Raw genomic sequence first — 26,856 nt, forward strand, 5'->3', positions numbered from 1 at the left:
CATTTTTGTCCAGAAAACGAATTGTCAATGTATAATCCTCGGAACCTTGAGCCAGTGGCTGTACGTCAGTCTCCGTCAGGGTGAATTTCTGAGTTGCAAATGCTTTCGCTCTGAGTTCTTCGTGAAATAGTTGCATAAGTCACTAGTGCTACTAGTTTGCCTTGTATGAAGACAAGTCTTAAAACTAAATCAAACATTAGGGCATTATCGAAAATAGAGCTATGGCAGGGATTTACTAATGGCCTAGAAATATGTACGAATATGATCGTCATTGTCCATACTGTGGGGATCCTTTTAATCGCTTTTAATCTTCGATTTAGTAACTATGCATAAGGAAACGGGTCAGTCCCTGGTCAGTCCTCAGTCGCGTGGTTTCCCTTGTTTCCCGATATAAGTTTTAAAAACAAAAAACACGAGACTGCTTATCTTCTTTCTGTCAAAGTTTTTTTTTTATGTTCAAAATATTTATTTAGTTGAGATTGCTGTTATGCTAAATATTTTCACGTTAATAATGTGTTTTTATTTAATTGATTTAGTTAGTTCTTAGTTCGTCAAGAAACGGCTTCCGCTGTCTGTTATTATGGGGCGTAGAAGGGGCGGGGCCTATTCTGGTGTCAGATGTCTGACTTTCAGCTCAGCAGAAGAAATAATAATCGCAAATTCACCGGAGTGTCCAAATCGAAATAGTAACCCGAGTTGTTCGTTAACTTGCATCGTTGGCGAGATATATTTTGTCAGCCCAACGGGCGGGGAACAAAGTCTTACCTGTTATTAAAAAAATGGTAACTGTCATTCCAGAAAATCAAGAGATATCTAGCTTTTTAGTGACAAAACTTTCAAACTGGCGAGGAAAGTACAAACGAATCTTTACAATCGGCACTCACGGTGTTACCACATACAACCCGAACAATTTAGAAGCAACCAACCAATGGCCTTATGCTGAAATTATTGGAATTAAAACTGTAGAAAAATCAGAGTTTGTTCTTAACATTTTTAAAAAGAAGAAACGTGATTCCATGAGGTTCATATGTGATTTCCGTTCTGAACTTTTATTTGAATTTCTACGTATAAAACTGAACAGTGATCAGCAATGTAAGGATTGCTGGAAATATGATGCATATAAACATCACTGGTCAGGCATCAAACTCCCAGTGATTTTAGAAGTAAATCCATATGGAGTTCTTCAGCTTGAACCAACCACCAAGCAGCAACTTGCAGTCTATCCCTTTTACGAAATTGAAGGCATTATGCTTATAGAAGATAGTCCAAATGCAATTGTTTTTAGAAGAGTAGGTTTTAGTAGGCTTCATATTTTTGAAGTTCCTGGGCACAGTGATATTCTCCAAAAAATCCAAGAAACTGCACTTGCCAATGTAGCCATTCCAATTAGACAACTGAAGTCATTCAACAGCTTGAATCAAGCAGTTTTAGAGAGACTTGGAAACTACCGTACAGATGAACATTTGACGTCACTTATTGAATTTCCGGTCCATAAACTTACTCTTCGCCATCCGGATGCTGTACGAAGATTACTGTGCTTATCAGAAACTTGCCTTCTTGAACGAGATCCAGATACGTACAGGTAGTACATAATATCAACACGATTTTTATCGCATTAATTAAATTTTTTTACGGTTTCCTGTAGTATCTGCACACTCAAACCGCTGGACGATGTTTTTGCCATGGTTCGTAATCCTGATGATCAGCAAAGCTTCTCTATCGAATTTCTCCGAGGAGGAACGCGAAGTTATCGTGCCACTGAGCGGGATGCTCTCTTGGCTACTTTACTAGATGGTGTTCGGTCATCAGGCAACCGAGATGTGCATGTTCGGTCCATGTCCATGAATAGAGCTTTCAGGCTTACTCCTCTACGCCAACCACCAGATGAAGAGGCTAGTAAAGGATCTTATCTTTCTTTAATATCTCAAAGATGAAATGATATAGTTTCCCTGAATGTTTCCAATTTGTTTGTTTTTCAATGCGATTTATAGATCGAGTCAATGCATTTACGGTGGTTGGTCCAACCTCCATCTTCGATTCCCCTTGGAGTGGCTACGCTACGTTTTAATTGTAGTGTTAACTATGGCGGACTGCACTTTGCCAACACCCAAGAAGGCATTTTTTTTTCGGAAAACAAAGAAAAATCTATACACGCTGCACTTTCTGTTTTGGTCGAAGAAGATTCATCATGCCCTCAGGTACATTATCGCCGACAATCCTTCGGAAATTTGTCTTACCAATCTTGTCAAATTGCTGATTTTCAGGACAAAGCTAACACCGAGGAAGAATTTTTGGCATTGCGTCGTTTGGTGGCTACGAGAGCGGGATTTGCTGCGTTTACCCATTTAGTTGGCTTTCGAGAAAAACTCGGTCTGAAAGTAGTAAGAGCTTTACAACGTGACCGAGATCATGTTACCCAAGCAGCTATTGATGTTCTATGCGCTTTAATGGAGCCAATGTATGATGAAAGCGATTTACGTCAAGAACAGCTCAATAAGAGTTCCCTGCTTTCATCACCCAAATTTTTGGAAGGTATTTTAAACCTTCTATTGCATCATGTGTATTTGGTTGTGCTTATCTTCAATGTTTGTTTGAATGCACAGGAATTTTAAAACGATGGACACAGCATGTATTGCGGGGAACTGGGGCATTGGTAGTCATATCTGTTCTAGACTTCCTGACGTTTGCGCTATGCGCCCCATACAGCGAAACAACCGATGGAGCACATTTCGATGCATTATTGGCGATGATTGCAAAACGTGGCAAAGAATTATTCCGTCTTTTACAGCACCCATCACTTTCAGTTGTCAAAGGTTTGATGGCTTGTTCATGTCTGTTGCGATAGAAAAGCAAGCGATAGTCAATTTGCGTTCCTGCTATTTTAGGAGCAGGATTGCTTATGAAAGCTGTGGTTGAAGAGGGAGACGAATCCCTGGCTGCTCGAATGCAACACTTGGCACTGTCCGAAGCCGCCTTACCACGTCACTTGTTAACGGCATTTTACACGAAGAAGCCCGCAGGTTGGCATAATAGTGCAGTGTGCATTTTAAAATATGTTTTCAATCGTTAACTATTTTGCCATTAGGGTCTATCGGAGACGGCCGTCTTCTTCTTAACCGGCAGCTGTCGCGGAAGCTGGTTGCATTATGGACGTCTAATAACCCAGAAGCGCTAAAACTTTTTCAACGAATCCTTCCAGCAGGACTTCTGAGTTTTTTAGACTCGACCGACAGTGTTCCAGAAACGTTTGATGAAGATCTCGGCGAAGGCGTTCCTAACCGAGATAACTTAAAAGTATCGCTATTTCTTACTGCATGATATTTCCCAATTTGAACATGTTTTAAGTAGTGTATTTTTATGATAATTTTTATTGAAACAGATTGCCAGCGAGGAATATGGACGCAAACAGAATCCTCAATGGCAAAAGGCTGTAGAGCGCCATGTGAAGACGGCACATAAAATGTTGGCCAAACACGTGGACGGTGCTCTACAGCATTGGCGGTCTAGGGATCATGCGTTAAGACGGCAAGAGAAACCAAAAGAGCGTCCCGTTGTCCTTAGAAGAAGAAGACAACGTGTCAAAGCTGAAGGAAACTGGGAACTACTATGCTATCAGTTCTGGAAAGAACACGCCTTACCTAACTTGATATGGAATGCTAAAACAAGAGAAGAGCTAAGAGAAGCATTGGAAAATCAACTACGCACGTGCGTTCAAGATCGAGAACTCTCGGGTGATTAAACTAAAAAATGTATTACTTGTCAGTGTCTATTCTTCGCTAATTTTGTTGAATCTTTTTTTGACAGGCGTGGAATCAATCGCCTGGAACCATATGGAATTTGAAGTCAGTTATCCATCACTGGTCGATGAGGTGCGTGTTGGGGACTACTATCTGAGAGTCTTACTTCAGCATAACCAGCCTACTGGATGTTTGGCAATTGACATTAAAAATCCCGTCGAATTTTTCGATGAGCTCTATCGCCGTTTCCTAACGGCTCCCAAACCATCCCTACGGTCTGTTTATTGGTTGTTCAGTATCGCTTAACACGATGTACTTAAGATATTTTTCCCCCTCCAGCTTACCATGCTTACAAGCTATGGCACTTGTTTATGGCCGCCATCGCAACGTTATTGGGCCTTTCCCGGATACGGAATACTTGATAACGCTGTTAGAGCGCTGTAGTGACTACGAAGAGCGTGATCGATTAGTTTGCCTTTTTTCACAGTTGGTCAACGAGCCACTTAACGTTAAGGGCATGCTAGACGCCGATGGATTGCGCTCACTCATTGATCTCCTTCCTTTGGCCCACCTTCACACTCGTCGAGCTGTACTAGTCAGCCAGAGCAATGTGATTGAAGCTGGCCACGATATGCAGCACCCAGGAGAGAAAGAAAAAGAGTGGTATTATGGAAATGCTGCAGGCGAGCGCCTAGGACCCTTCAGCTTCGTCGAAATGAAAGAGTTATTTAAAAAGGTCTATTAACCGCCAAATTCTTTGGGGAAAAGTTACTAATAGGTCATGCCGTTTACAGGGTAATCTAAATGCGAAAAGTCGCTGCTGGGCACAAGGACTGGACGGTTGGAAGTCACTCCAGAACGTGGCTATTTTCAAGTGGAGCATTTTGGCTACGGGTTCTCCTTTACTGAACGAAAGTGACTTGGCTGCTTTAATCTTGAACATCTTGATTCGCATCTGCGAATACTTTCCTAGTCGAGACAATGAAGGTTCAATTATTCGGCCTCTACCCCGAGTAAAACGAATTTTGAGCGATGCACTTTCTCTGCCACATGTGGTCCAATTGCTTTTGACGTTTGACCCTATTTTGGTTGAAAAAGTTGCAACTCTTCTGTCACTCGTGATGAGTGATAATCCACTGCTGTCACGGCTCTTCAACAGCGGCGTCTTCTTTTTTGTCATGATGTATACAGGTCAGTTTTACTTTATCCTAAGAAATACGACAATTGGTCCTAAACAAGTGTCATTTCATGTTGTAGGGTCGAACGTTCTCCCCATCGCCAAGTTCCTGAGAATGACTCATACCACTCAAGCTCTGAGCTTAGAGGACAGCAGTGATCAACTACCTCGAAGCGTACTCTCACCTATGCTACCTGAAGCCATGATTCGTTATCTAGACACTTATGGACCGGAAGAATTTTCCCAAGTTTTCTTGGGTGAATTCGATACCCCCGAGGTGATTTGGGGATCTGAAATGAGGCGTTTATTGATAGAAAAAATCGCAGCTCATCTAGCCGATTTCACTCCGCGCTTACAAAGCAATCCACGTGCCTTGTACCAGTTTTGCCCTATTCCTGCCATCGCATACCCGCAGCTGGAAGCGGAACTGTTCTGCCAGGCGTACTACCTCCGTCATCTGTGTGATACGGTTCGTTTCCCCGACTGGCCAATCAAAGAGCCTGTGAACTTGTTGCGGGAATTGCTCGAATCTTGGAAAAGAGAAGTGGAGAAGAAACCGTCAGGAATGACAGAAGATGACGCCTTAACAACTCTCGGCCTTCCGAAATCAACTCCTTTTAACGATGCTACTATTCGTAAAGCCTATTTCAAACTTGCCCAACAATATCACCCGGATAAAAATCCTGAAGGTTGCTCTCTTTTTCTCCACATTCTCGATTTTATTCGATGCCTTACATTGTATGTTCGTTTTAACAGGACGCGTTATGTTCGAAAAAGTGGCTGTTGCCTATCAGTGGCTTTGCAATCGCAATTTGCGCGTGACTGATGGCCCGGATGCGTATAATATCCTACTACTTTTACAGGCACAAACTATAGTATTCGATCGTTATGGTGTAGAACTCGAGCCGTTTAAGTATCCAGGCTATCCTCAATTGCTCCAAACGGTACGACTCGAAACAGAAGACAGCCAGCTGTTTAGCAAGTAATAGTTACATGGATATTTATCGAGAATGCGTTAATTAACCTATCAACAAATTGTTGTACAGAACCACTTCACTTTTGGGCGCCGGAGTCGCTTTAGCTTACCAAACCGTGCGATGTTCCGCTCTGAACGCGGAAGAGTTAAGACGTGAAGGAGGATTAGAATCATTTTTAGAAGCCATTAGCCGATGCATACCGATGATTGGATCTTCTTCCAAACTGGAAGATGTGGCGGTTCAGGTAAACTTTGACAAGTTGCCAATTATTCTTCATCAATTTATCAACTCTTTTCTTTTATTGTAAGGTTTGCATGCATGCTTCTAGATGTCTGGCGGTGGCAGGTCGTTTTCCAGCCTGTCGTGATCGCTTAGCTGAGCTGAAAATGCTGACGCCGGAAATTTGCCGTTTACTTAGCCATCGCCATTTACCCAAGCTATGCCAAGCGGCTTGTGAGTGTGTGGCTTCGTTGGCCCAAGACTCCGTGTTGCAACTCCAACTGCTTCAAGCTGGAGCTCTATGGCATTTGTTAATCATGCTTTTTGATTATGACTTCACTTTGGACGAGGGCGGAGTTCAACGGTCCGAAACGTCAAATAAGCAAGAGGCAGGGATTTAAAGTGCTGGTAGATGTGATAGCTAAATCTTCTAATGTCGATTTGAATTTCCATAGGTGTCGAACACTTTAGCCAAGTCGGCTTTGTTTGCCTGTGCAAGACTGGGTGGTTATCTTAAAGGTTCCAGTGCATCGCCCCCCAATGCGGCAGTCCAAGAAGCTCTCAGCGCCATGTTGACGCCTTACTTGGCTGGTAGATTAGGCGTTTGGACAGCAGAAGAATTTCTTAAAGTGCTGACGAACAATACGGAAAATCCCGTCTTAATTTGGGATAATAGTACACGTTCCCAATTATTGGAATTCCTGCTGGAACAGCAACGAACGCACATTCGGTCTGGAGAGAGCGATCTGACTTATGGCGCTACTTACGTTCATGAGACTTACGCTAAAGAACTGATTATTGGCGGCATTTTTGCCCGCGTCTACAACCGTCAACCGGATTTTCAACTCGAAAATTCATCTAATTTTGTCATTCACCTGCTAGATTATTTAACGGAACACTCCCAACAGGTACCACCGTATCACTCGAAACTCATACGCTAATTTTGATCATACATTGTTTTGTTTTAAAGACTCTTGGAACAGATCTGCAGGCTATCGATTCAGCTTTGCAATCGTTATTGAATGTGATAAAAGCAACTCCGGCGGTAGCTTTGCAGTGCCTTGGACGTTTTCAGTGTCTTTTCCAACTTGTAGAGAACACGTCTACAACCGGATATTTGGCTCTGCAGGTAAATGCACTTGCTATTGAAAGAGAACTCATCAAAAGCTCATAAGTTACTCACCCGATGCAGGTGATTCATCTAGCTACCCAACAAAATGACTGCGTTGTTGACGTTGGCTCAGCTCAACTAATCAATTACCTTCTTTCCGTTCTCCGCTCACCAAATTCTAATAATGTTAGATTATGTCTCGATATAATCTACACACTTCTTTCACACACCCCTATTGTTAAAGAGGCATTGGCAAAAGGAGGTAATCAGTTCTCGTATTTGAAATATTTATAATTGATGACTTGTTATTATTTTAATTTTATTTAAATTTGTGTAGGCGTTGTTTTTGTGTTAGACGTCTTTTGCAATGAAACAGACATGGAATTGAGAATCCGATCTGCTGAGCTTTTAGCTCGTATGACAGCCGACCGACTCGTTGGGGGCAGAGTTCGTATCCAGATGGGAAAATTTCTTCCAGTGCTCTTTGCCGATGCCATGCGAGATGCCCCTTCTACTGCAGTTCAACTTTTTGAATCGAGTTCTGAGAATCCCGAGCTTATTTGGACAGAGGAAATGCGGCTCCGACTATCAACTGTAAGTTGTTGTATAAATCATTATTCATGTTTCACAGATGTCCCGGTTTAACACTCGACCCATATTAAAAGGTTCTTCGAAAAATAATCAAACGCCAGTTGACTGTAATAAGTCAAAATCCAAAGGCAGAATGGGCTGGCATTGACCCTCATGATGAATCCGAACTACCCAATTTAGATGCTGAAATCTGTGTCGGCGGAATTTATCTCCGATTGTTAGTGGCGAACCCCGGTTGGATCCTGCGCAAGCCAAAGGAAATACTTGGTGAACTGCTAGAAGCCGCACTCCAAGGCTTGCAAAAAGAAGGAGTAAGGCTCGCCAGTTACAATTTGCTGATTAAAAAAATTCCTTACGACATATCTAATTCTAGAGGCAACAATAATAACTCGTTTATAAATCAATCAATCTTTTTTAATAGGAAACGGAGAAAACCAAGATTATCGTCTCGGCCATTTCGGGACTGTTGCATAGTCAACCTGTTTTATTGGAACACATTCCTGCACTAGGTCCACTACCTCGATTGCTTCGTCTACTGTCATCCTCTACGGGTTCTAGTACAGTTACTGCTCGATTACTGGCGCTGTTGAACCCGATGACGATCAGCAGCACCTGCATCGAAGCGTTTTCTAGGTTAGAATGCGTCGCGCCCATTGCATCTGCCATGCACCACCATCCTGAGCATGTTACAATTGCATTGGAGACTCTCGAAAAGATGATAACGTCAAATTCGGGAACCGAAGAGTTTGCACAGCAATCAATTAATGTTGAATTGGTGCCGCAGTTGTTAAAATTACTAGAAGACTCCTTCAATCCACACTTGTCTTCTTCTGGCCGAGCTTTAGTGGTTTCCATCCTGAAAGCTTTGTCCGTCAGCCGTTTGCATGGATGTCGGGTAACCTCACTCCTAGATCAGTCGTCTTGCTGGGCTTCCTATCGAGACCAACGCCATGATCTGTTCCTACAAGCATCTGGCTCTGCATTGCCGATTGCAGCCGGAGCTGGAGTAGCCGGTTACATTACTCATCATAATCGTGGATCGGCCGGACAGCAGCATCAATCACCTCCTCCTCCTCCGCCGACCGACCCTCTACAGTCGCGTGATTAAATTTTCGGAAAACCTCACAAGTGCCAATTGTTTAATTGTATTATTGTTGTTTAGCGTTGCACGCAGGTGCACGCGTACATATTCTTTCCTATCCGGTGTACGTGTAGGTCATACATTAACTTTCATCATTCTTCTTACCGCCGGTGATGCCAGATGTTTCAAGTAATACAAAAAAAGAGCTCATGCTTAGATAATCACTAGTTCGATCAAAATACCTTACTTGCATCCGTGCTGAGAATGCGTATCATGGGGCGGAGTCTCGCTTCAGAGAGAGGCCGTCGCCCTTTCTTATGCAAAGATGACGTTTACGAGACCCTTTAAGCAAGACGCATTTTGGCTGATGAATTTCTGAGCCCATAACCTTACGTCCTTAAGCTAGTCAGTAACAAAGTTACGCATGCCGTGTGAGAAGGTTTGCTGAAGACTGGTTTACCTCGTCGGATGAAATGGCAACGGGTTCCAGCGCTGAAGTTAATTCCCGATTGAGGGCACTCTTAATGAGCCTTCATTTTCCGGAACGATATAACTAATCGGCGTCGGAGGGGTTAAACCATTGGAAGGTGGGAAGAGGGAAAAAGGAATATTAGGAAGAGGAGTGGGGTGAATGATGAAAAGCGGAAGAAAAAGGGAACAGAGAATGAGGTCACGTGATCAGTTTCGATTGGCCGGCCTCTAGATATTCTGAGATGTGTCACAACGAATGAAGGACTAGCGACGCTAACGTCATCTATGGATTGAGAGGTGCGCTAGGAATTAGTAGGAGCTGCTAACGTAACACTCGTGATAGAAATGCATAACATTGTAGTTACGATCCACAATCGCATGGAGCGCCACTTGAGATCCAGGAATCGTAGTTCCATAATGGAGCAGATTCTATAATTGTTCATTGGTTGTCCGTACTCCCCTAACTACAAGCATACACTCTACACTAAAAAGATACCTTAAGCGTGGTCGCCATTTTCAGGCTTCGAATTTCCACTCCACTCAGCTGGCATATCCATGGATTAAAACTGTGGATCTGCAAACACATTTTTGCAGTTCTCCATGGGAAAGTTGAGCATATCCCGTAATTGATTTTCATTTTAAACGGTGAGAAGTTAATTATCAACCTTTCGTAACCTACAGCTAGCCCTCTGCTGTTTGACAATCGTGGCGGGAATGGATTTGTTCTTGGGTTTTGTACGAATAAATGTATCGTTTCATTTCAATATTCATAACAGATTAGATTTTTGGATTAAACTTGAAGCTAGAAGTCGATTTTTTGTAATATCGCGTATAATTTCAAGAGTTGCAAATGTTTGTTTATGTTTGGTAGTTCATTCAAAACCTGCTTGGTTGTTGTCATTTGAACTTGGTGGTCTAACTTGTACTTTTAATAGGCATCTACTATGAATTCTGACCCAGAGGATTTAAAAAAAATCCTGGATTCTACAGAGGATGCAGAAATCAAAATGGAAATGAATGGTGATGTGACTACCCCACAGGAAAATGGAAAACATCAGACTGTTGTGGTAGATGGCTCCTCTCCGGTGGATGAAGAAGTTGCTAGCATATCTAAAAGTGCAGCATCTTGTGAAGATTCCTTGTCTGTGATTGAAGCCAAAACGGGAGAACAAATTCTAGTTGGCCAGAAAAAGGAACTCCCCAGCAAAAATGTTGGTTTGGAAGAATCAATACAAAAAGAGAAAATGGATGAAACAATGGCTGACGTGAATGGGCAGAGTAAGGCCCCTTCAGCCATAAGTAAAGATGGGAAGCCTCCTGTGCAAAGGAGGATGTCCCTAAGACAGAGGGCTGCACCGAAGAAATATTCTGAAGCAGACGGCAACAGTGATGATGATGTAAAAGATCAGTCAGCTTCTGTGAAAGACCCTTTGGAGATTCCCCTAGGAAAAAATTCATCAACAGTACTCATTAGGAAATCACCTATTGCATCAGTGGTAGTGAAATCCCCACCAAAGCCTCTCTCTCCTGTCAAAATGACTAAAGTGATGAGACCCCCACCAGAGCTTATCAAAGCTCCAATTTTGTCAAAAATTTCCATCTCTTCCGCCACAAGTGTGACCGTAGTGCCACGGTCTAAAGAGAACAATTCTAGCTCTAGATTTGTTGTAGTTGACACACAGTCAATTTTAAAAGGCAAAAATGCTACATTAGCCAGCAACGTCCCAGCATCAGTGACAGTTTCTGCCGTACCTCCTCTCCCTAAAACAATGCCCAAGCCTACTCCACCGCCTGCTACTTCGAGTGCAAGTCGAAAGAACATCACCTCATCGAATTCCAACTCAACCAGTCTTCCAGATCCATTTGAATCCTTAGGTACAACCTCTTTTCATTTTTCTTCCCCCTCCCCCCTTTTTTTTTGGAGTTGATCTTACATAGACCTTTTTTTCTGTAGGTTTGGCAGATGACTCTTTCATCGTCGAAGCGCCGTCGTTTGTCGTTCCGTACCTGATTGAGAAATCGGCCTCTCAAAATTTGAAAAAAACAGTTCAATCAATGGATCCGTTCCCTACATCGGAAAAGAAAGAAGACGTTATAGTTTTGAGCGAAGAAGATTCGAATGACTCAGGAAAGAAAGAAACAGACGATGTCAAATCCACTAGTGCAACTGCTATACCGGGAGGATCTCCGCTCGATAAATCGTCGATGAAATCGGAAATGGACAAATCTATTGCTAAATCCGACACGAACAAAGAAGATGAAAATTATTTTGCGGGTCCGATTGGTCGCTTTTTTCTTGATATTGGACTATCGTTAGTTCAGGAATACGTTCAAGGAGATCTCCTTCGAGTCCAAAAGAGGAAAGTACACAAGGGAACAAAAATCAGCGACCCCAGTCTTACCGTAAACGCCTTGACCAAAGGTAAAAATTATTATCTTGTCATTCAGTACTCACAATTCATACTTTTGTCTCTTGTTTGTTGTAGGGCTTGACGTTACCCGTGCAAAAAATGATCCTTTCCGGTTGCCTTTGCGCTCTTGCGACCGCTGTAGTTTCAAAAGCGAATCATCATTAACGATGGCTCATCATTGGAGCCTACCGTTGGCCCTTGGTTCTGGCTCCTCTGCACGTCATGTTTGCCATTGGTGCTCGTTCGAAGCCAAGGAACCACATTTGGTATCAGCACATATCGAGACGGACCACGGCATGAAGTCGCGGATTGGACCTGACCTGCCGTTACATCAGTGTCCACTTTGCCCATTCGAAGATAACGTCAAGTCCAAAGTAACACGTCACATGTTGAGCTGCCAGAAACGATTCGTCGCTGACCGTAATCTTGAACCTCCGCTTGACTGGGAACCGCCAGCTAAGATACCAAGAATGCCAGCTCGAGGTATGCGGACTTTTGCTCCTGGTATGAATAACGCAGTAGGGTTGCATGGATACTCACTTGCGTCGACCAAAGGACTTAGTCTGCCTTACCACCCACTACTACCGAAATCGGCCTTGGTAAATACTCTGGGATACAATAGTGGCATACCTTCAGCAGGGACCGGTAAGATATTTTTGGGGCCTATTCCATTAAGAAGGATTGATCCTATTCTGCAATCCATGTGTTTCTCCATCGCTTAGCTAACAACCTTTCATAATTTCGTCATAGGTCAAAATCATTACTTGGGTAATATGCCACCAGTAGTTCAAGGCAAGGGCAACAAAACAGGAAGCCCTTCCCAGTCAGCGCTTGCTGGTTTGCGTCTCCCGGCAGAATTGCACGTTGTATCGGGGGTGGCTCCACGCGTTGCAGGAACACCTTCGGGATCAGCGTCTCAAGCTAAGGTTCGAGATGGTCGTCAGCAAGTCTCTAATCAATCCTCCCCTTATTTAAATCCTTCCTCTTACGGTGTCCCCAACAATCAGATTTATCAGGTAATAAAAAACAAAAAACAAACACACATTGGCTAAAACAAGACGCAGTTTAATCGCTAACATCACGATGTATCCTTTCCGTGCGGGTTGTAGGCGATTGCCAAGTCTTTCCAACTGTTGCAAGGACACGGGTCTTCAATGTCCGTCTTACCATCAACTGTTTCCAAGAACCAATCTCCAGGTGCCAGTGCACTTGAAAAGTTGAAGAAAGCGTCCAACACCAACTCTATTAGTTTATTGCCTGGCTTAGTTAACACGAGCGGATTGACAATTCAAAGCTCAAGCACCCCTACGGCCAATAAGACGAAGACTAACCAGCAGCCAAGCATCTCCATCACTCCCCTGCCCCGATCGAGCACATCGACTGTAACAAACAAACCCTCTCTTTCCGTAAGTCCTGTCACTCCCGCGGCCACGAACACAACGGTTACAGTTGGAAATAATACCGTGGCGGCGAAAGCTGGACAACCGGCAACTCCAGGCCAAAAGGGGGGAGTTGTCTGTGAAATATGCGACAGTACTATTAAGGTAAGCAATTTTTTTGTTTTGTTTGTTTGTTTTTTTCGGATATAAGATTTTTTTTCTTTTAGGATTTGGAACAGTTACGTCATCATATGCAATGGATTCACAAAGTGAAAATTCATCCCAAAATGATACACAATCGACCACCGTTGAACTGTCAAAAATGCCAGTGCCGTTTTTTTACCGATCAAGGTCTTGAGAGGCATTTGTTAGGATCCCACGGTTTGGTAACGTCTTCTATGCAAGAAGCAGCCAATCGTGGCCAAGACGGTGGCCGTTGTCCTATCTGTGGAAAGGTATTTTTAATTTCGTCGCATCATTAACACGTTGTGATTTCCATATTGTTATATTTTTATTGATACCGATTGTTTCTTTCTTTCTCAATTGGTAGGTTCACCAGTGGAAACTGCTCAGCCATGTTGTGAAGGATCATGGCCTCAGTTTGAAGCCTGCTCATCTCTCGTACAAGTGTACGGTCTGCACAGCCACTTTCACTATGTACAAACTTTTTGAGAACCATGTGTATACAGCACACTCGGTGGTAGCTAGAAAAGTTCTCGACAAGGACAAAGTCGATATCAAAAAGGGAAGTTCAGGCTCGACCAATTCCAGCACAACTGGAGCCTTGAGAATCAATGACGAGATCACCATCATACCTCAGACGACTCGCCACGATTCGTCTGATCAGAACTCGTGTCGGCCCTCCAAGGGTGAAAAAAGGAGTCGAGTAGACATCATTGACTTATCTGATGACGAGGACAACAAAGACGGACTGTCTCTTCCTAAATCCCAAGTGACGATTACGAAAGTGCCCGCCCCCAAAGGCTACCTAAGCAGAAATAATAGGGAGTCCATGTCCAAGCGCAGCCGGACGGACGACAACGATACCGAGTGAATTTTTTTTTGGGGGAGGTGGGGGGGGGACGTTTCGTTTCAAATGTGCTCCCCTAGCACCTTCTCCTTTCCTCCCCAACCTCTCGTTTGAGGCAATCCAATTTGAATGTTGGATGGTATGAATGTTACGCGAATATTCTTATGAAACAAAATTCAGAAACAATACAGGATTATTTACTTTTACACAGTTGGATCAGTGTTACGATGTCATGCCTGATATAGAAAAAGAAACATAAGCCATGTCAAGGTGCATTACGAACGTAAAGATGCTGTTGATATTCGAGATCATGTTCTCAACCCCGCCATGCTTCTTGATATCACAATTTCCTTTATAAACGCATTTCTGCCATCCTTTTTTCTTTACCCTTTTCATTTTCCGTAAAGTTGACATACGTTTAGTTCTCGCTGTTAACTAATTGTTAATCGTTTATTTTTACCAACAGTCCGCTCGCTGAAGCCCTTTCTGTTTGACTAAGAAAGTTTGTTTATTCTTGTATATTTTCTTCTTTACTCAAACCCATTGATTTCTTCGCCGTTCATACCGACACCTTTTATTTCCTTTCCACCCTGTGTCAAAAGGAATGTCAAAGAGGTCATGTCAACATGACTGTCTTCATGTGGCCAGCTGTTAAAAAGATACAATAAACTGCGTTTAGAACCATCGAGCAGAAGCACTATGTAACTACTAGAACTTTCTTAAAATTATTAACGAATTTAGAAAAACAAGGGACACAAAAAACAAACAATTTATTACCAAAATCTTCAGCAAAAAAAGGCTGCTGCAGCAGAATGATTAACTCATGATTCGGCTAGGTCCGAGGGGACCATTCCATTACTGTCACGGACGTTGCGGTTGGCGCCAAGCGTTTCTAAAAGACGTATACACTCATCATGGCCGCATGCAAAAGCATAGTGTAGAGGGGTTTGTCCATCACCATCTGTCATGTTCACATCGGCACCTTTTTTCGCAAGTAGCTGGATCATGGCGATATCGCCTCTATCCGCTGCCCAGTGAATTAACGCCATTTTACTTTCGTCACGATAAGAAATGAGAGATGGGTTAGTAGTCAATGAGGATGAAACATTTTCCAAACTGCCTTCTTTCAGCCAATCAAAAACTGTTTTATCACTGTCGTTGAGTTCTTGTTCTGTTTTCGCCATACAACTGACGGAAACTCCAAAAGCTGAAGCTTTGTTAACACTTTGTGCTTCTTGTTTGTCGTTCGGAGTCAGACTGTTAACTAATTCAATATATTGGGATTTCGCATCTGCAACACTTGTTGATCCCAGCGAATTCCATGCTTCCCATTTCTGCCGGGCTGTATAACTTAATATTCCTGGTTTAGAAATGTTGCACTCCCCTTGGGTTGCTTGTTTGTAAAGTCCATAGAGACGCAGCATTGTTGCCTTGTCAACGTTCAAAAATTGGTTCACCGTCACTGAGGCTTCGTGGAACGCAGAATCTAAATCCAATAATGCATCCATTTTAATAAGGACAGGAACGTTATGATGCACGGTAGATTTCGAAGAGTTGTATGGTGTTATCCTGAGTCAACTCGGCAACATCGACTACAGAGCTTGAGACAATGTTACCCACTTCTAGAGTTCTGCAGCACAGTTTCCACTTTGATAAATATGGCTCAAAGCTCCAATCTGAGCTTCTCTCTTTATAGGAGCATACAAAACTGGCTGAAGGGTTCTTATTCAGTAAGTAAGATACAGTCACTAGAATTGGCTCAAAAACAGCTGGATCATAGAAACAGTCTGAGCTAATGATCAGGTCAACAGGCTGGAGTTTTAGAAGTTGTGGTTCAAATGTCCCCCATGTAAGTCCAATTATGTTTACCTGTACAACAAAAAAATATCAGAAACTATAACACCCTGTTTATTTTATTTTTTAAATTTAGAACAAAAAGTGAGATCAGGATAATAGAACGTTCTTACCTTATCACCTACTCCATTTGTTGTAGCACTTATTCTACAATTTTCAAGGCATTTGGTGAATCGTGAACAATCACTCAAGGTAACATTGGCTCCACACTTAGCTGCAACTACTCCTGGAAGTGAAGTTCCGGCACCCAACTCAATTACGTGTTTCCCCACTAATCCCACTCTTTGACTCCACAAATACCAAGCTAAAACTGGAGCGCATGGCCATGTGTACATGCCATAACTTGCATGGAGTTGCTGAATGTAAATAAAGTTAAGCAAAAACTAAAAGTCTTGAAATATAAAATTATATTAACCTCAGGAATGATAACTGCTAGAGTTTCAGCTGGATTATCAGGACAAGAGAAGAAGAAGTGCTTGTGGGTTGGTTTTGATGAATCAGTACCAATTGAATTTATGTCCATTGCACATATACTTAAAAAACAACACAAATTTCACTTTCTACTCCTGATGCGCCTTCTCGAGTACTCCTTCAATATCTCCCATACCTTGATAATGATGAAAACCAAAGACACCACAGCTAGCGGCGGTAAACTGACAGATAAAATATTTCTGCTCCCAGAGACGCCAGATCATGGCAAATACACCGATGCAGCCCGTATCGAAGAAGAGAAGTAGGCAAGACTGGCAACTTGGCAAGTAGCAGCGGTCAGCGGAAGCAGCAAGGAGAAGCTGGCAGATGACAAGAAGAAGTAGACAGTGACAGACAGAGACAGGGCATTGGGCCACAAGCCCAGAACCATGCCAGAACCTCGGAAGGCGGCCGGCTTTCATTATGCCGCTGATCGCCAGGTGCTCTTGCATCGTGAGTGGAACCAACAAGTAAAGTACGTCGTAATTTATAGTAATTTTTGTGGATTAGAGAAAAAACACTAGGGGCCCTCACTCCGTTCAGGAAGTTCCCGATAGGGTACGGCCTGGTCACCAATTCGCCATAATATCTCGGAAAACGTTTGCTCTTCCGGCAAAACAGACTCCGTATACATGTCCTATGAGGCGTGCGCTAATCATCAACGCCTTCATCCCGCCTTCCCACTTTTGTCAAAATCGGACAAAAATGACATCTCATGAATTTCTCCAAAAATCAGACGGCACAATCGAAATTGAACGCTGATTTCGATTTAGTCATTGGTTTTCTCTTTAGACTAGCCGTTAAAAAAATTAACGAAAACAGTTCTGTTAGCGCACCAACTTCATTTATGGTTTTTAACATGTAAATGAAAAACTATAAGACCAATAAAAAAATAAACCTGATTTCCGTGATTTTCATTCAATTCTAAATCTAAATCATGTATTTTAAGCCAAATTTAAAATTTGGCCAAAAATGAAAAAGTGGGAAGGGTATAGCCTTTCCACTTTTGTCAAAATCGGGCAAAAATGACATCTCTTGAAATTCTCCAAAAATCAGACGGCATAATGGAAATTGAACGCTGATTTTAATTTAGTCATTGGTTTTCTCTTTAGACTAGCCGTTTAAAAAATTAACGAAAACAGTTCTGTTAGTGCACCAACTTCATTAATGGTTTTTAACATGTAAATGAAAAACTATAAGACCAATAGAAAAATAAACCTGATTTCCGTGATTTTCATTCAATTCTGAATCTAAATCATGTATTTTAAGCAAAATTTGAAATTTGGCTAAAAATGAAAAAGTGGGAAGGGTATAGCCTTCCCACTTTTGTCAAAATCTACCAAAAACGACATCCTTTGAAATTCTCCAAAAATCACACGGAATAATCGAAATTGAACGCTGATTTCGATTTAGTTATTGGTTTTCTCGTTAAACCAGCCGTTTCAAAAATTAACGAAACAGTGCTGTTAGCGCAACAACTTAATTTAGGGTTTTTAAGGATTAAATCAAAAACTATAAGACCAATAGGAAAATAAACCTGATTTTCGTGATTTTCATTCAATTTTGATTCGAATTCATGTATTTTAAGCAAAATTTGAAATTTGGCCAAAAATGAAAAAGTGGGAAGGGTATAGCCTTCCCACTTTTGTCAAAATCTACCAAAAACGACATCTCTTGAAATTCTCCAAAAATCACACTGAATAATCGAAATTGAACGCTGATTTCGATTTAGTTATTGGTTTTCTCGTTAAACCAGCCGTTTCAAAAATTAACGAAACAGTGCTGTTAGCGCAACAACTTAATTTAGGGTTTTTAAGAATTAAATCAAAAACTATAAGACCAATAGGAAAATAAACCTGATTTTCGTGATTTTCATTCAATTTTGATTCGAATTCATGTATTTTAAGCAAAATTTGAAATTTGGCCAAAAATGAAAAAGTGGGAAGGGTATAGCCTTCCCACTTTTGTCAAAATCTACCAAAAACGACATCTCTTGAAATTCTCCAAAAATCACACGGAATAATCGAAATTGAACGCTGATTTCGATTTAGTTATTGGTTTTCTCGTTAAACCAGCCGTTTCAAAAATTAACGAAACAGTGCTGTTAGCGCAACAACTTAATTTAGGGTTTTTAAGGATTAAATCAAAAACTATAAGACCAATAGGAAAATAAACCTGATTTTCGTTATTTTCATTCAATTTTGATTCGAATTCCTGTATTTTAAGCAAAATTTGAAATTTGGCCAAAAATGAAAAAGTGGGAAGGGTATAGCCTTCCCACTTTTGTCAAAATCTACCAAAAACGACATCTCTTGAAATTCTCCAAAAATCACACTGAATAATCGAAATTGAACGCTGATTTCGATTTAGTTATTGGTTTTCTCGTTAAACCAGCCGTTTCAAAAATTAACGAAACAGTGCTGTTAGCGCAACAACTTAATTTAGGGTTTTTAAGGATTAAATCAAAAACTATAAGACCAATAGGAAAATAAACCTGATTTTCGTGATTTTCATTCAATTTTGATTCGAATTCATGTATTTTAAGCAAAATTTGAAATTTGGCCAAAAACGAAAAAGTGGGCCTTCCCACTTTTGTCAAAATCTACCAAAAACGACATCTCTTGAAATTCTCCAAAAATCACACTGAATAATCGAAATTGAACGCTGATTTCGATTTAGTTATTGGTTTTCTCGTTAAACCAGCCGTTTCAAAAATTAACGAAACAGTGCTGTTAGCGCAACAACTTAATTTAGGGTTTTTAAGGATTAAATCAAAAACTATAAGACCAATAGGAAAATAAACCTGATTTTCGTGATTTTCATTCAATTTTGATTCGAATTCATGTATTTTAAGCAAAATTTGAAATTTGGCCAAAAAATGAAAAAGTGGGAAGGGTATAGCCTTCCCACTTTTGTCAAAATCTACCAAAAACGACATCTCTTGAAATTCTCCAAAAATCACACTGAATAATCGAAATTGAACGCTGATTTCGATTTAGTTATTGGTTTTCTCGTTAAACCAGCCGTTTCAAAAATTAACGAAACAGTGCTGTTAGCGCAACAACTTAATTTAGGGTTTTTAAGGATTAAATCAAAAACTATAAGACCAATAGGAAAATAAACCTGATTTTCGTTATTTTCATTCAATTTTGATTCGAATTCATGTATTTTAAGCAAAATTTGAAATTTGGCCAAAAATGAAAAAGTGGGAAGGGTATAGCCTTCCCATTTTTGTCAAAATCTACCAAAAACGACATCTCTTGAAATTCTCCAAAAATCACACGGAATAATCGAAATTGAACGCTGATTTCGATTTAGTTATTGGTTTTCTCGTTAAACCAGCCGTTTCAAAAATTAACGAAACAGTGCTGTTAGCGCAACAACTTAATTTAGGGTTTTTAAGGATTAAATCAAAAACTATAAGACCAATAGGAAAATAAACCTGATTTTCGTGATTTTCATTCAATTTTGATTCGAATTCATGTATTTTAAGCAAAATTTGAAATTTGGCCAAAAACGAAAAAGTGGGCCTTCCCACTTTTGTCAAAATCTACCAAAAACGACATCTCTTGAAATTCTCCAAAAATCACACTGAATAATCGAAATTGAACGCTGATTTCGATTTAGTTATTGGTTTTCTCGTTAAACCAGCCGTTTCAAAAATTAACGAAACAGTGCTGTTGGCGCAACAACTTAATTTAGGGTTTTTAAGGATTAAATCAAAAACTATAAGACCAATAGGAAAATAAGCCTGATTTTCGTGATTTTCATTCAATTTTGATTCGAATTCATGTATTTTAAGCAAAATTTGAAATTTGGCCAAAAATGAAAAAGTGGGAAGGGTATAGCCTTCCCACTTTTGTCAAAATCTATCAAAAACGACATCTCTTGAAATTCTCCAAAAATCGAACGGAATAATCGAAATTGAACGCTGATTTCGATTTAGTTATTGGTTTTCTCGTTAAACCAGCCGTTTCAAAAATTAACGAAACAGTGCTGTTAGCGCAACAACTTAATTTAGGGTTTTTAAGGATTAAATCAAAAACTATAAGACCAATAGGAAAATAAGCCTGATTTTCGTGATTTTCATTCAATTTTGATTCGAATTCATGTATTTTAAGCAAAATTTGAAATTTGACCAAAAATGAAAAAGTGGGAAGGGTATAGCCTTCCCACTTTTGTCAAAATCTACCAAAAACGACATCTCTTGAAATTCTCCAAAAATCACACGGAATAATCGAAATTGAACGCTGATTTCGATTTAGTTATTGGTTTTCTCGTTAAACCAGCCGTTTCAAAAATTAACGAAACAGTGCTGTTAGCGCAACAACTTAATTTAGGGTTTTTAAGGATTAAATCAAAAACTATAAGACCAATAGGAAAATAAACCTGATTTTCGTGATTTTCATTCAATTTTGATTCGAATTCATGTATTTTAAGCAAAATTTGAAATTTGGCCAAAAAATGAAAAAGTGGGAAGGGTATAGCCTTCCCACTTTTGTCAAAATCTACCAAAAACGACCTCTCTTGAAATTCTCCAAAAATCACACTGAATAATCGAAATTGAACGCTGATTTCGATTTAGTTATTGGTTTTCTCGTTAAACCAGCCGTTTCAAAAATTAACGAAACAGTGCTGTTAGCGCAACAACTTAATTTAGGGTTTTTAAGGATTAAATCAAAAACTATAAGACCAATAGGAAAATAAACCTGATTTTCGTTATTTTCATTCAATTTTGATTCGAATTCATGTATTTTAAGCAAAATTTGAAATTTGGCCAAAAATGAAAAAGTGGGAAGGGTATAGCCTTCCCACTTTTGTCAAAATCTACCAAAAACGACATCTCTTGAAATTCTCCAAAAATCACACGGAATAATCGAAATTGAACGCTGATTTCGATTTAGTTATTGGTTTTCTCGTTAAACCAGCCGTTTCAAAAATTAACGAAACAGTGCTGTTAGCGCAACAACTTAATTTAGGGTTTTTAAGGATTAAATCAAAAACTATAAGACCAATAGGAAAATAAACCTGATTTTCGTGATTTTCATTCAATTTTGATTCGAATTCATGTATTTTAAGCAAAATTTGAAATTTGGCCAAAAAATGAAAAAGTGGGAAGGGTATAGCCTTCCCACTTTTGTCAAAATCTACCAAAAACGACATCTCTTGAAATTCTCCAAAAATCACACTGAATAATCGAAATTGAACGCTGATTTCGATTTAGTTATTGGTTTTCTCGTTAAACCAGCCGTTTCAAAAATTAACGAAACAGTGCTGTTAGCGCAACAACTTAATTTAGGGTTTTTAAGGATTAAATCAAAAACTATAAGACCAATAGGAAAATAAACCTGATTTTCGTTATTTTCATTCAATTTTGATTCGAATTCATGTATTTTAAGCAAAATTTGAAATTTGGCCAAAAATGAAAAAGTGGGAAGGGTATAGCCTTCCCATTTTTGTCAAAATCTACCAAAAACGACATCTCTTGAAATTCTCCAAAAATCACACGGAATAATCGAAATTGAACGCTGATTTCGATTTAGTTATTGGTTTTCTCGTTAAACCAGCCGTTTCAAAAATTAACGAAACAGTGCTGTTAGCGCAACAACTTAATTTAGGGTTTTTAAGGATTAAATCAAAAACTATAAGACCAATAGGAAAATAAACCTGATTTTCGTGATTTTCATTCAATTTTGATTCGAATTCATGTATTTTAAGCAAAATTTGAAATTTGGCCAAAAACGAAAAAGTGGGACTTCCCACTTTTGTCAAAATCTACCAAAAACGACATCTCTTGAAATTCTCCAAAAATCACACTGAATAATCGAAATTGAACGCTGATTTCGATTTAGTTATTGGTTTTCTCGTTAAACCAGCCGTTTCAAAAATTAACGAAACAGTGCTGTTGGCGCAACAACTTAATTTAGGGTTTTTAAGGATTAAATCAAAAACTATAAGACCAATAGGAAAATAAGCCTGATTTTCGTGATTTTCATTCAATTTTGATTCGAATTCATGTATTTTAAGCAAAATTTGAAATTTGGCCAAAAATGAAAAAGTGGGAAGGGTATATAGCCTTCCCACTTTTGTCAAAATCTACCAAAAACGACATCTCTTGAAATTCTCCAAAAATCACACGGAATAATCGAAATTGAACGCTGATTTCGATTTAGTAATTGGTTTTCTCGTTAAACCAGCCGTTTCAAAAATTAACGAAACAGTGCTGTTAGCGCAACAACTTAATTTAGGGTTTTTAAGGATTAAATCAAAAACTATAAGACCAATAGGAAAATAAACCTGATTTTCGTGATTTTCATTCAATTTTGATTCGAATTCATGTATTTTAAGCAAAATTTGAAATTTGGCAAAAAATGAAAAAGTGGGAAGGGTATAGCCTTCCCACTTTTGTCAAAATCTACCAAAAACGACATCTCTTGAAATTCTCCAAAAATCACACGGAATAATCGAAATTGAACGCTGATTTCGATTTAGTTATTGGTTTTCTCGTTAAACCAGCCGTTTCAAAAATTAACGAAACAGTGCTGTTAGCGCAACAACTTAATTTAGGGTTTTTAGAATTAAATCAAAAACTATAAGACCAATAGGAAAATAAACCTGATTTTCGTGATTTTCATTCAATTTTGATTCGAATTCATGTATTTTAAGCAAAATTTGAAATTTGGCCAAAAAATGAAAAAGTGGGAATGGTATAGCTTTCCCACTTTTGTCAAAATCTACCAAAAACGACATCTCTTGAAATTCTCCAAAAATCACACTGAATAATCGAAATTGAACGCTGATTTCGATTTAGTTATTGGTTTTCTCGTTAAACCAGCCGTTTCAAAAATTAACGAAACAGTGCTGTTAGCGCAACAACTTAATTTAGGGTTTTTAAGGATTAAATCAAAAACTATAAGACCAATAGGAAAATAAACCTGATTTTCGTTATTTTCATTCAATTTTGATTCGAATTCCTGTATTTTAAGCAAAATTTGAAATTTGGCCAAAAATGAAAAAGTGGGAAGGGTATAGCCTTCCCACTTTTGTCAAAATCTACCAAAAACGACATCTCTTGAAATTCTCCAAAAATCACACTGAATAATCGAAATTGAACGCTGATTTCGATTTAGTTATTGGTTTTCTCGTTAAACCAGCCGTTTCAAAAATTAACGAAACAGTGCTGTTAGCGCAACAACTTAATTTAGGGTTTTTAAGGATTAAATCAAAAACTATAAGACCAATAGGAAAATAAACCTGATTTTCGTGATTTTCATTCAATTTTGATTCGAATTCATGTATTTTAAGCAAAATTTGAAATTTGGCCAAAAATGAAAAAGTGGGAAGGGTATAGCCTTCCCACTTTTGTCAAAATCTACCAAAAACGACATCTCTTGAAATTCTCCAAAAATCACACTGAATAATCGAAATTGAACGCTGATTTCGATTTAGTTATTGGTTTTCTCGTTAAACCAGCCGTTTCAAAAATTAACGAAACAGTGCTGTTAGCGCAACAACTTAATTTAGGGTTTTTAAGGATTAAATCAAAAACTATAAGACCAATAGGAAAATAAGCCTGATTTTCGTGATTTTCATTCAATTTTGATTCGAATTCATGTATTTTAAGCAAAATTTGAAATTTGGCCAAAAATGAAAAAGTGGGAAGGGTATAGCCTTCCCACTTTTGTCAAAATCTACCAAAAACGACATCTCTTGAAATTCTCCAAAAATCACACGGAATAATCGAAATTGAACGCTGATTTCGATTTAGTAATTGGTTTTCTCGTTAAACCAGCCGTTTCAAAAATTAACGAAACAGTGCTGTTAGCGCAACAACTTAATTTAGGGTTTTTAAGGATTAAATCAAAAACTATGAGACCAATAGGAAAATAAACCTGATTTTCGTGATTTTCATTCAATTTTGATTCGAATTCATGTATTTTAAGCAAAATTTGAAATTTGGCAAAAAATGAAAAAGTGGGAAGGGTATAGCCTTCCCACTTTTGTCAAAATCTACCAAAAACGACATCTCTTGAAATTCTCCAAAAATCACACGGAATAATCGAAATTGAACGCTGATTTCGATTTAGTTATTGGTTTTCTCGTTAAACCAGCCGTTTCAAAAATTAACGAAACAGTGCTGTTAGCGCAACAACTTAATTTAGGGTTTTTAAGGAATAAATCAAAAACTATAAGACCAATAGGAAAATAAACCTGATTTTCGTGATTTTCATTCAATTTTGATTCGAATTCATGTATTTTAAGCAAAATTTGAAATTTGGCCAAAAATGAAAAAGTGGGAAGGGTATAGCCTTCCCACTTTTGTCAAAATCTACCAAAAACGACATCTCTTGAAATTCTCCAAAAATCACACGGAATAATCGAAATTGAACGCTGATTTCGATTTAGTAATTGGTTTTCTCGTTAAACCAGCCGTTTCAAAAATTAACGAAACAGTGCTGTTAGCGCAACAACTTAATTTAGGGTTTTTAAGGATTAAATCAAAAACTATAAGACCAATAGGAAAATAAGCCTGATTTTCGTGATTTTCATTCAATTTTGATTCGAATTCATGTATTTTAAATAAAAATTTGAAATTTGGCCAAAAATGAAAAAGTGGGAAGGGTATAGCCTTCCCACTTTTGTCAAAATCTACCAAAAACGACATCTCTTGAAATTCTCCAAAAATCACACGGAATAATCGAAATTGAACGCTGATTTCGATTTAGTGATTGGTTTTCTCGTTAAACCAGCCGTTTTAAAAATTAACGAAACAGTGCTGTTAGCGCAACAACTTAATTTAGGGTTCTTAAGGATTAAATCAAAAACTATAAGACCAATAGGAAAATAAACCTGATTTTCGTGATTTTCATTCAATTTTGATTCGAATTCATGTATTTTAAGCAAAATTTGAAATTTGGCCAAAAATGAAAAAGTGGGAAGGGTAAAGCCTTCCATCTTTTGTCAAAATCTACCAAAAACGACATCTCTTGAAATTCTCCAAAAAACACACGGAATAATCGAAATTGAACGCTGATTTCGATTTAGTAATTGGTTTTCTCGTTAAATCAGCCGTTTCAAAAATTAACGAAACAGTGCTGTTAGCGCAACAACTTAATTTAGGGTTTTTAAGGATTAAATCAAAAACTATAAGACCAATAGGAAAATAAGCCTGATTTTCGTGATTTTCATTCAATTTTGATTCGAATTCATGTATTTTAAGCAAAATTTGAAATTTGGCCAAAAATGAAAAAGTGGGAAGGGTATAGCCTTCCCACTTTTGTCAAAATCTACCAAAAACGACATCTCTTGAAATTCTCCAAAAATCACACGGAATAATCGAAATTGAACGCTGATTTCGATTTAGTAATTGGTTTTCTCGTTAAACCAGCCGTTTCAAAAATTAACGAAACAGTGCTGTTAGCGCAACAACTTAATTTAGGGTTTTTAAGGATTAAATCAAAAACTATGAGACCAATAGGAAAATAAACCTGATTTTCGTGATTTTCATTCAATTTTGATTCGAATTCATGTATTTTAAGCAAAATTTGAAATTTGGCCAAAAATGAAAAAGTGGGAAGGGTATAGCCTTCCCACTTTTGTCAAAATCTACCAAAAACAAAATCTCTTGAAATTCTCCAAAAATCACACGGAATAATCGAAATTGAACGCTGATTTCGATTTAGTAATTGGTTTTCTCGTTAAACCAGCCGTTTCAAAAATTAACGAAACAGTGCTGTTAGCGCAACAACTTAATTTAGGGTTTTTAAGGATTAAATCAAAAACTATAAGACCAATAGGAAAATAAACCTGATTTTCGTGATTTTCATTCAATTTTGATTCGAATTTATGTATTTTAAGCAAAATTTGAAATTTGGCCAAAAATGAAAAAGTGGGAAGGGTATAGCCTTCCCACTTTTGTCAAAATCTACCAAAAACGACATCTCTTGAAATTCTCCAAAAAATCAAACGGTATAATCGAAATTGAACGCTGATTTTGATTTAGTCATTGGTTTTCTCTTTAGACTAGCCGTTAAAAAAATTAACGAAAACAGTTCTGTTAGCGCACCAACTTCATTTATGGTTTTTAAAATGTAAATGAAAAATTATAAGACTAATAGAAAAATAAACCGGATTTCCGTGATTTTCATTCAATTCTGAATCTAAATCATGTATTTTAAGCCAAATTTGAAATTTGGCCAAAAATGAAAAAGTGGGAAGGGTGCCTTCCCACTTTTGTCAAAATCTACCAAAAACGACATCTCTTGAAATTCTCCAAAAATCACACGGAATAATCGAAATTGAACGCTGATTTCGATTTAGTAATTGGTTTTCTCGTTAAACCAGCCG

General features: G+C 38.8%; 4 protein-coding genes across 5 annotated transcripts; 2 read left to right on the forward strand and 2 right to left on the reverse strand.

Moving 5' to 3' along the window:
* The first annotated feature begins 595 nt into the window (after nucleotides 1–595).
* Nucleotides 596–9,114, forward strand: LOC116925533 (dnaJ homolog subfamily C member 13). The gene is made up of 21 exons (XM_045175671.1): nucleotides 596–1,582; nucleotides 1,646–1,892; nucleotides 1,992–2,198; nucleotides 2,265–2,532; nucleotides 2,604–2,813; nucleotides 2,886–3,020; nucleotides 3,086–3,294; nucleotides 3,380–3,731; nucleotides 3,805–4,012; nucleotides 4,077–4,473; nucleotides 4,532–4,928; nucleotides 4,995–5,603; nucleotides 5,671–5,896; nucleotides 5,961–6,135; nucleotides 6,200–6,499; nucleotides 6,566–7,018; nucleotides 7,081–7,239; nucleotides 7,303–7,483; nucleotides 7,559–7,815; nucleotides 7,887–8,123; nucleotides 8,234–9,114. The coding sequence occupies exons 1-21, from the start codon at nucleotides 780–782 to the stop codon at nucleotides 8,918–8,920; spliced, it is 6,717 nt and encodes a 2,238-aa protein (XP_045031606.1). The 5' UTR covers nucleotides 596–779; the 3' UTR covers nucleotides 8,921–9,114.
* Nucleotides 9,115–9,815: 701 nt separating this feature from the next.
* Nucleotides 9,816–14,870, forward strand: LOC116925542. Of its 2 annotated transcripts, none has more exons than XM_032932246.2 (8): nucleotides 9,816–9,986; nucleotides 10,300–11,239; nucleotides 11,319–11,786; nucleotides 11,851–12,420; nucleotides 12,526–12,791; nucleotides 12,885–13,319; nucleotides 13,382–13,609; nucleotides 13,705–14,870. In XM_032932246.2, exons 2-8 carry the CDS (start codon nucleotides 10,309–10,311, stop codon nucleotides 14,206–14,208), a joined length of 3,402 nt encoding a protein of 1,133 aa, XP_032788137.2. In that variant the 5' UTR covers nucleotides 9,816–9,986; nucleotides 10,300–10,308; the 3' UTR covers nucleotides 14,209–14,870. The 2 variants fall into 2 exon arrangements, with proteins under 2 accessions (XP_032788137.2, XP_032788136.2); XM_032932245.2 differs by having other exon boundaries at nucleotides 9,817–10,009.
* LOC116925611 (acyl-CoA-binding domain-containing protein 6) lies at nucleotides 14,221–15,692 on the reverse strand. The gene is made up of 2 exons (XM_032932348.2): nucleotides 14,962–15,692; nucleotides 14,221–14,832 (listed from the first exon to the last, which is right to left on the reverse strand). The coding sequence occupies exon 1, from the start codon at nucleotides 15,690–15,692 to the stop codon at nucleotides 15,006–15,008; it is 687 nt and encodes a 228-aa protein (XP_032788239.2). The 3' UTR covers nucleotides 14,221–14,832; nucleotides 14,962–15,005.
* A 19-nt stretch (nucleotides 15,693–15,711) lies between these two features.
* LOC116925610 (methyltransferase-like protein 23) lies at nucleotides 15,712–16,719 on the reverse strand. The gene is made up of 3 exons (XM_032932346.2): nucleotides 16,454–16,719; nucleotides 16,152–16,394; nucleotides 15,712–16,053 (listed from the first exon to the last, which is right to left on the reverse strand). The coding sequence occupies exons 1-3, from the start codon at nucleotides 16,559–16,561 to the stop codon at nucleotides 15,712–15,714; spliced, it is 693 nt and encodes a 230-aa protein (XP_032788237.1). The 5' UTR covers nucleotides 16,562–16,719.
* Nucleotides 16,720–26,856: the final 10,137 nt, after the last annotated feature.

The sequence above is a fragment of the Daphnia magna genome, linkage group LG6 (assembly GCF_020631705.1).
Source record: "Daphnia magna isolate NIES linkage group LG6, ASM2063170v1.1, whole genome shotgun sequence".
Taxonomy (NCBI): domain Eukaryota; kingdom Metazoa; phylum Arthropoda; class Branchiopoda; order Diplostraca; family Daphniidae; genus Daphnia; species Daphnia magna.

Coding starts and splice junctions, on each gene's coding strand:
- LOC116925533 (XM_045175671.1), top strand. CDS start 780: ATGGTAACTGTCATTCCAGAAAATCAAGAGATATCTAGCTTTTTAGTG. Junction 4,474..4,531: donor TGAAAGAGTTATTTAAAAAG/GTCTATTAACCG, acceptor TGCCGTTTACAG/GGTAATCTAAATGCGAAAAG. Junction 7,816..7,886: donor TGCGGCTCCGACTATCAACT/GTAAGTTGTTGT, acceptor CCATATTAAAAG/GTTCTTCGAAAAATAATCAA.
- LOC116925542 (XM_032932246.2), top strand. CDS start 10,309: ATGAATTCTGACCCAGAGGATTTAAAAAAAATCCTGGATTCTACAGAG. Junction 11,787..11,850: donor CGTAAACGCCTTGACCAAAG/GTAAAAATTATT, acceptor TGTTTGTTGTAG/GGCTTGACGTTACCCGTGCA. Junction 12,421..12,525: donor CATACCTTCAGCAGGGACCG/GTAAGATATTTT, acceptor ATTTCGTCATAG/GTCAAAATCATTACTTGGGT.
- LOC116925611 (XM_032932348.2), bottom strand. CDS start 15,692: ATGGATGCATTATTGGATTTAGATTCTGCGTTCCACGAAGCCTCAGTG.
- LOC116925610 (XM_032932346.2), bottom strand. CDS start 16,561: ATGGACATAAATTCAATTGGTACTGATTCATCAAAACCAACCCACAAG. Junction 16,395..16,453: donor TAGCAGTTATCATTCCTGAG/GTTAATATAATT, acceptor ATTTACATTCAG/CAACTCCATGCAAGTTATGG. Junction 16,054..16,151: donor CAAATGGAGTAGGTGATAAG/GTAAGAACGTTC, acceptor TTTGTTGTACAG/GTAAACATAATTGGACTTAC.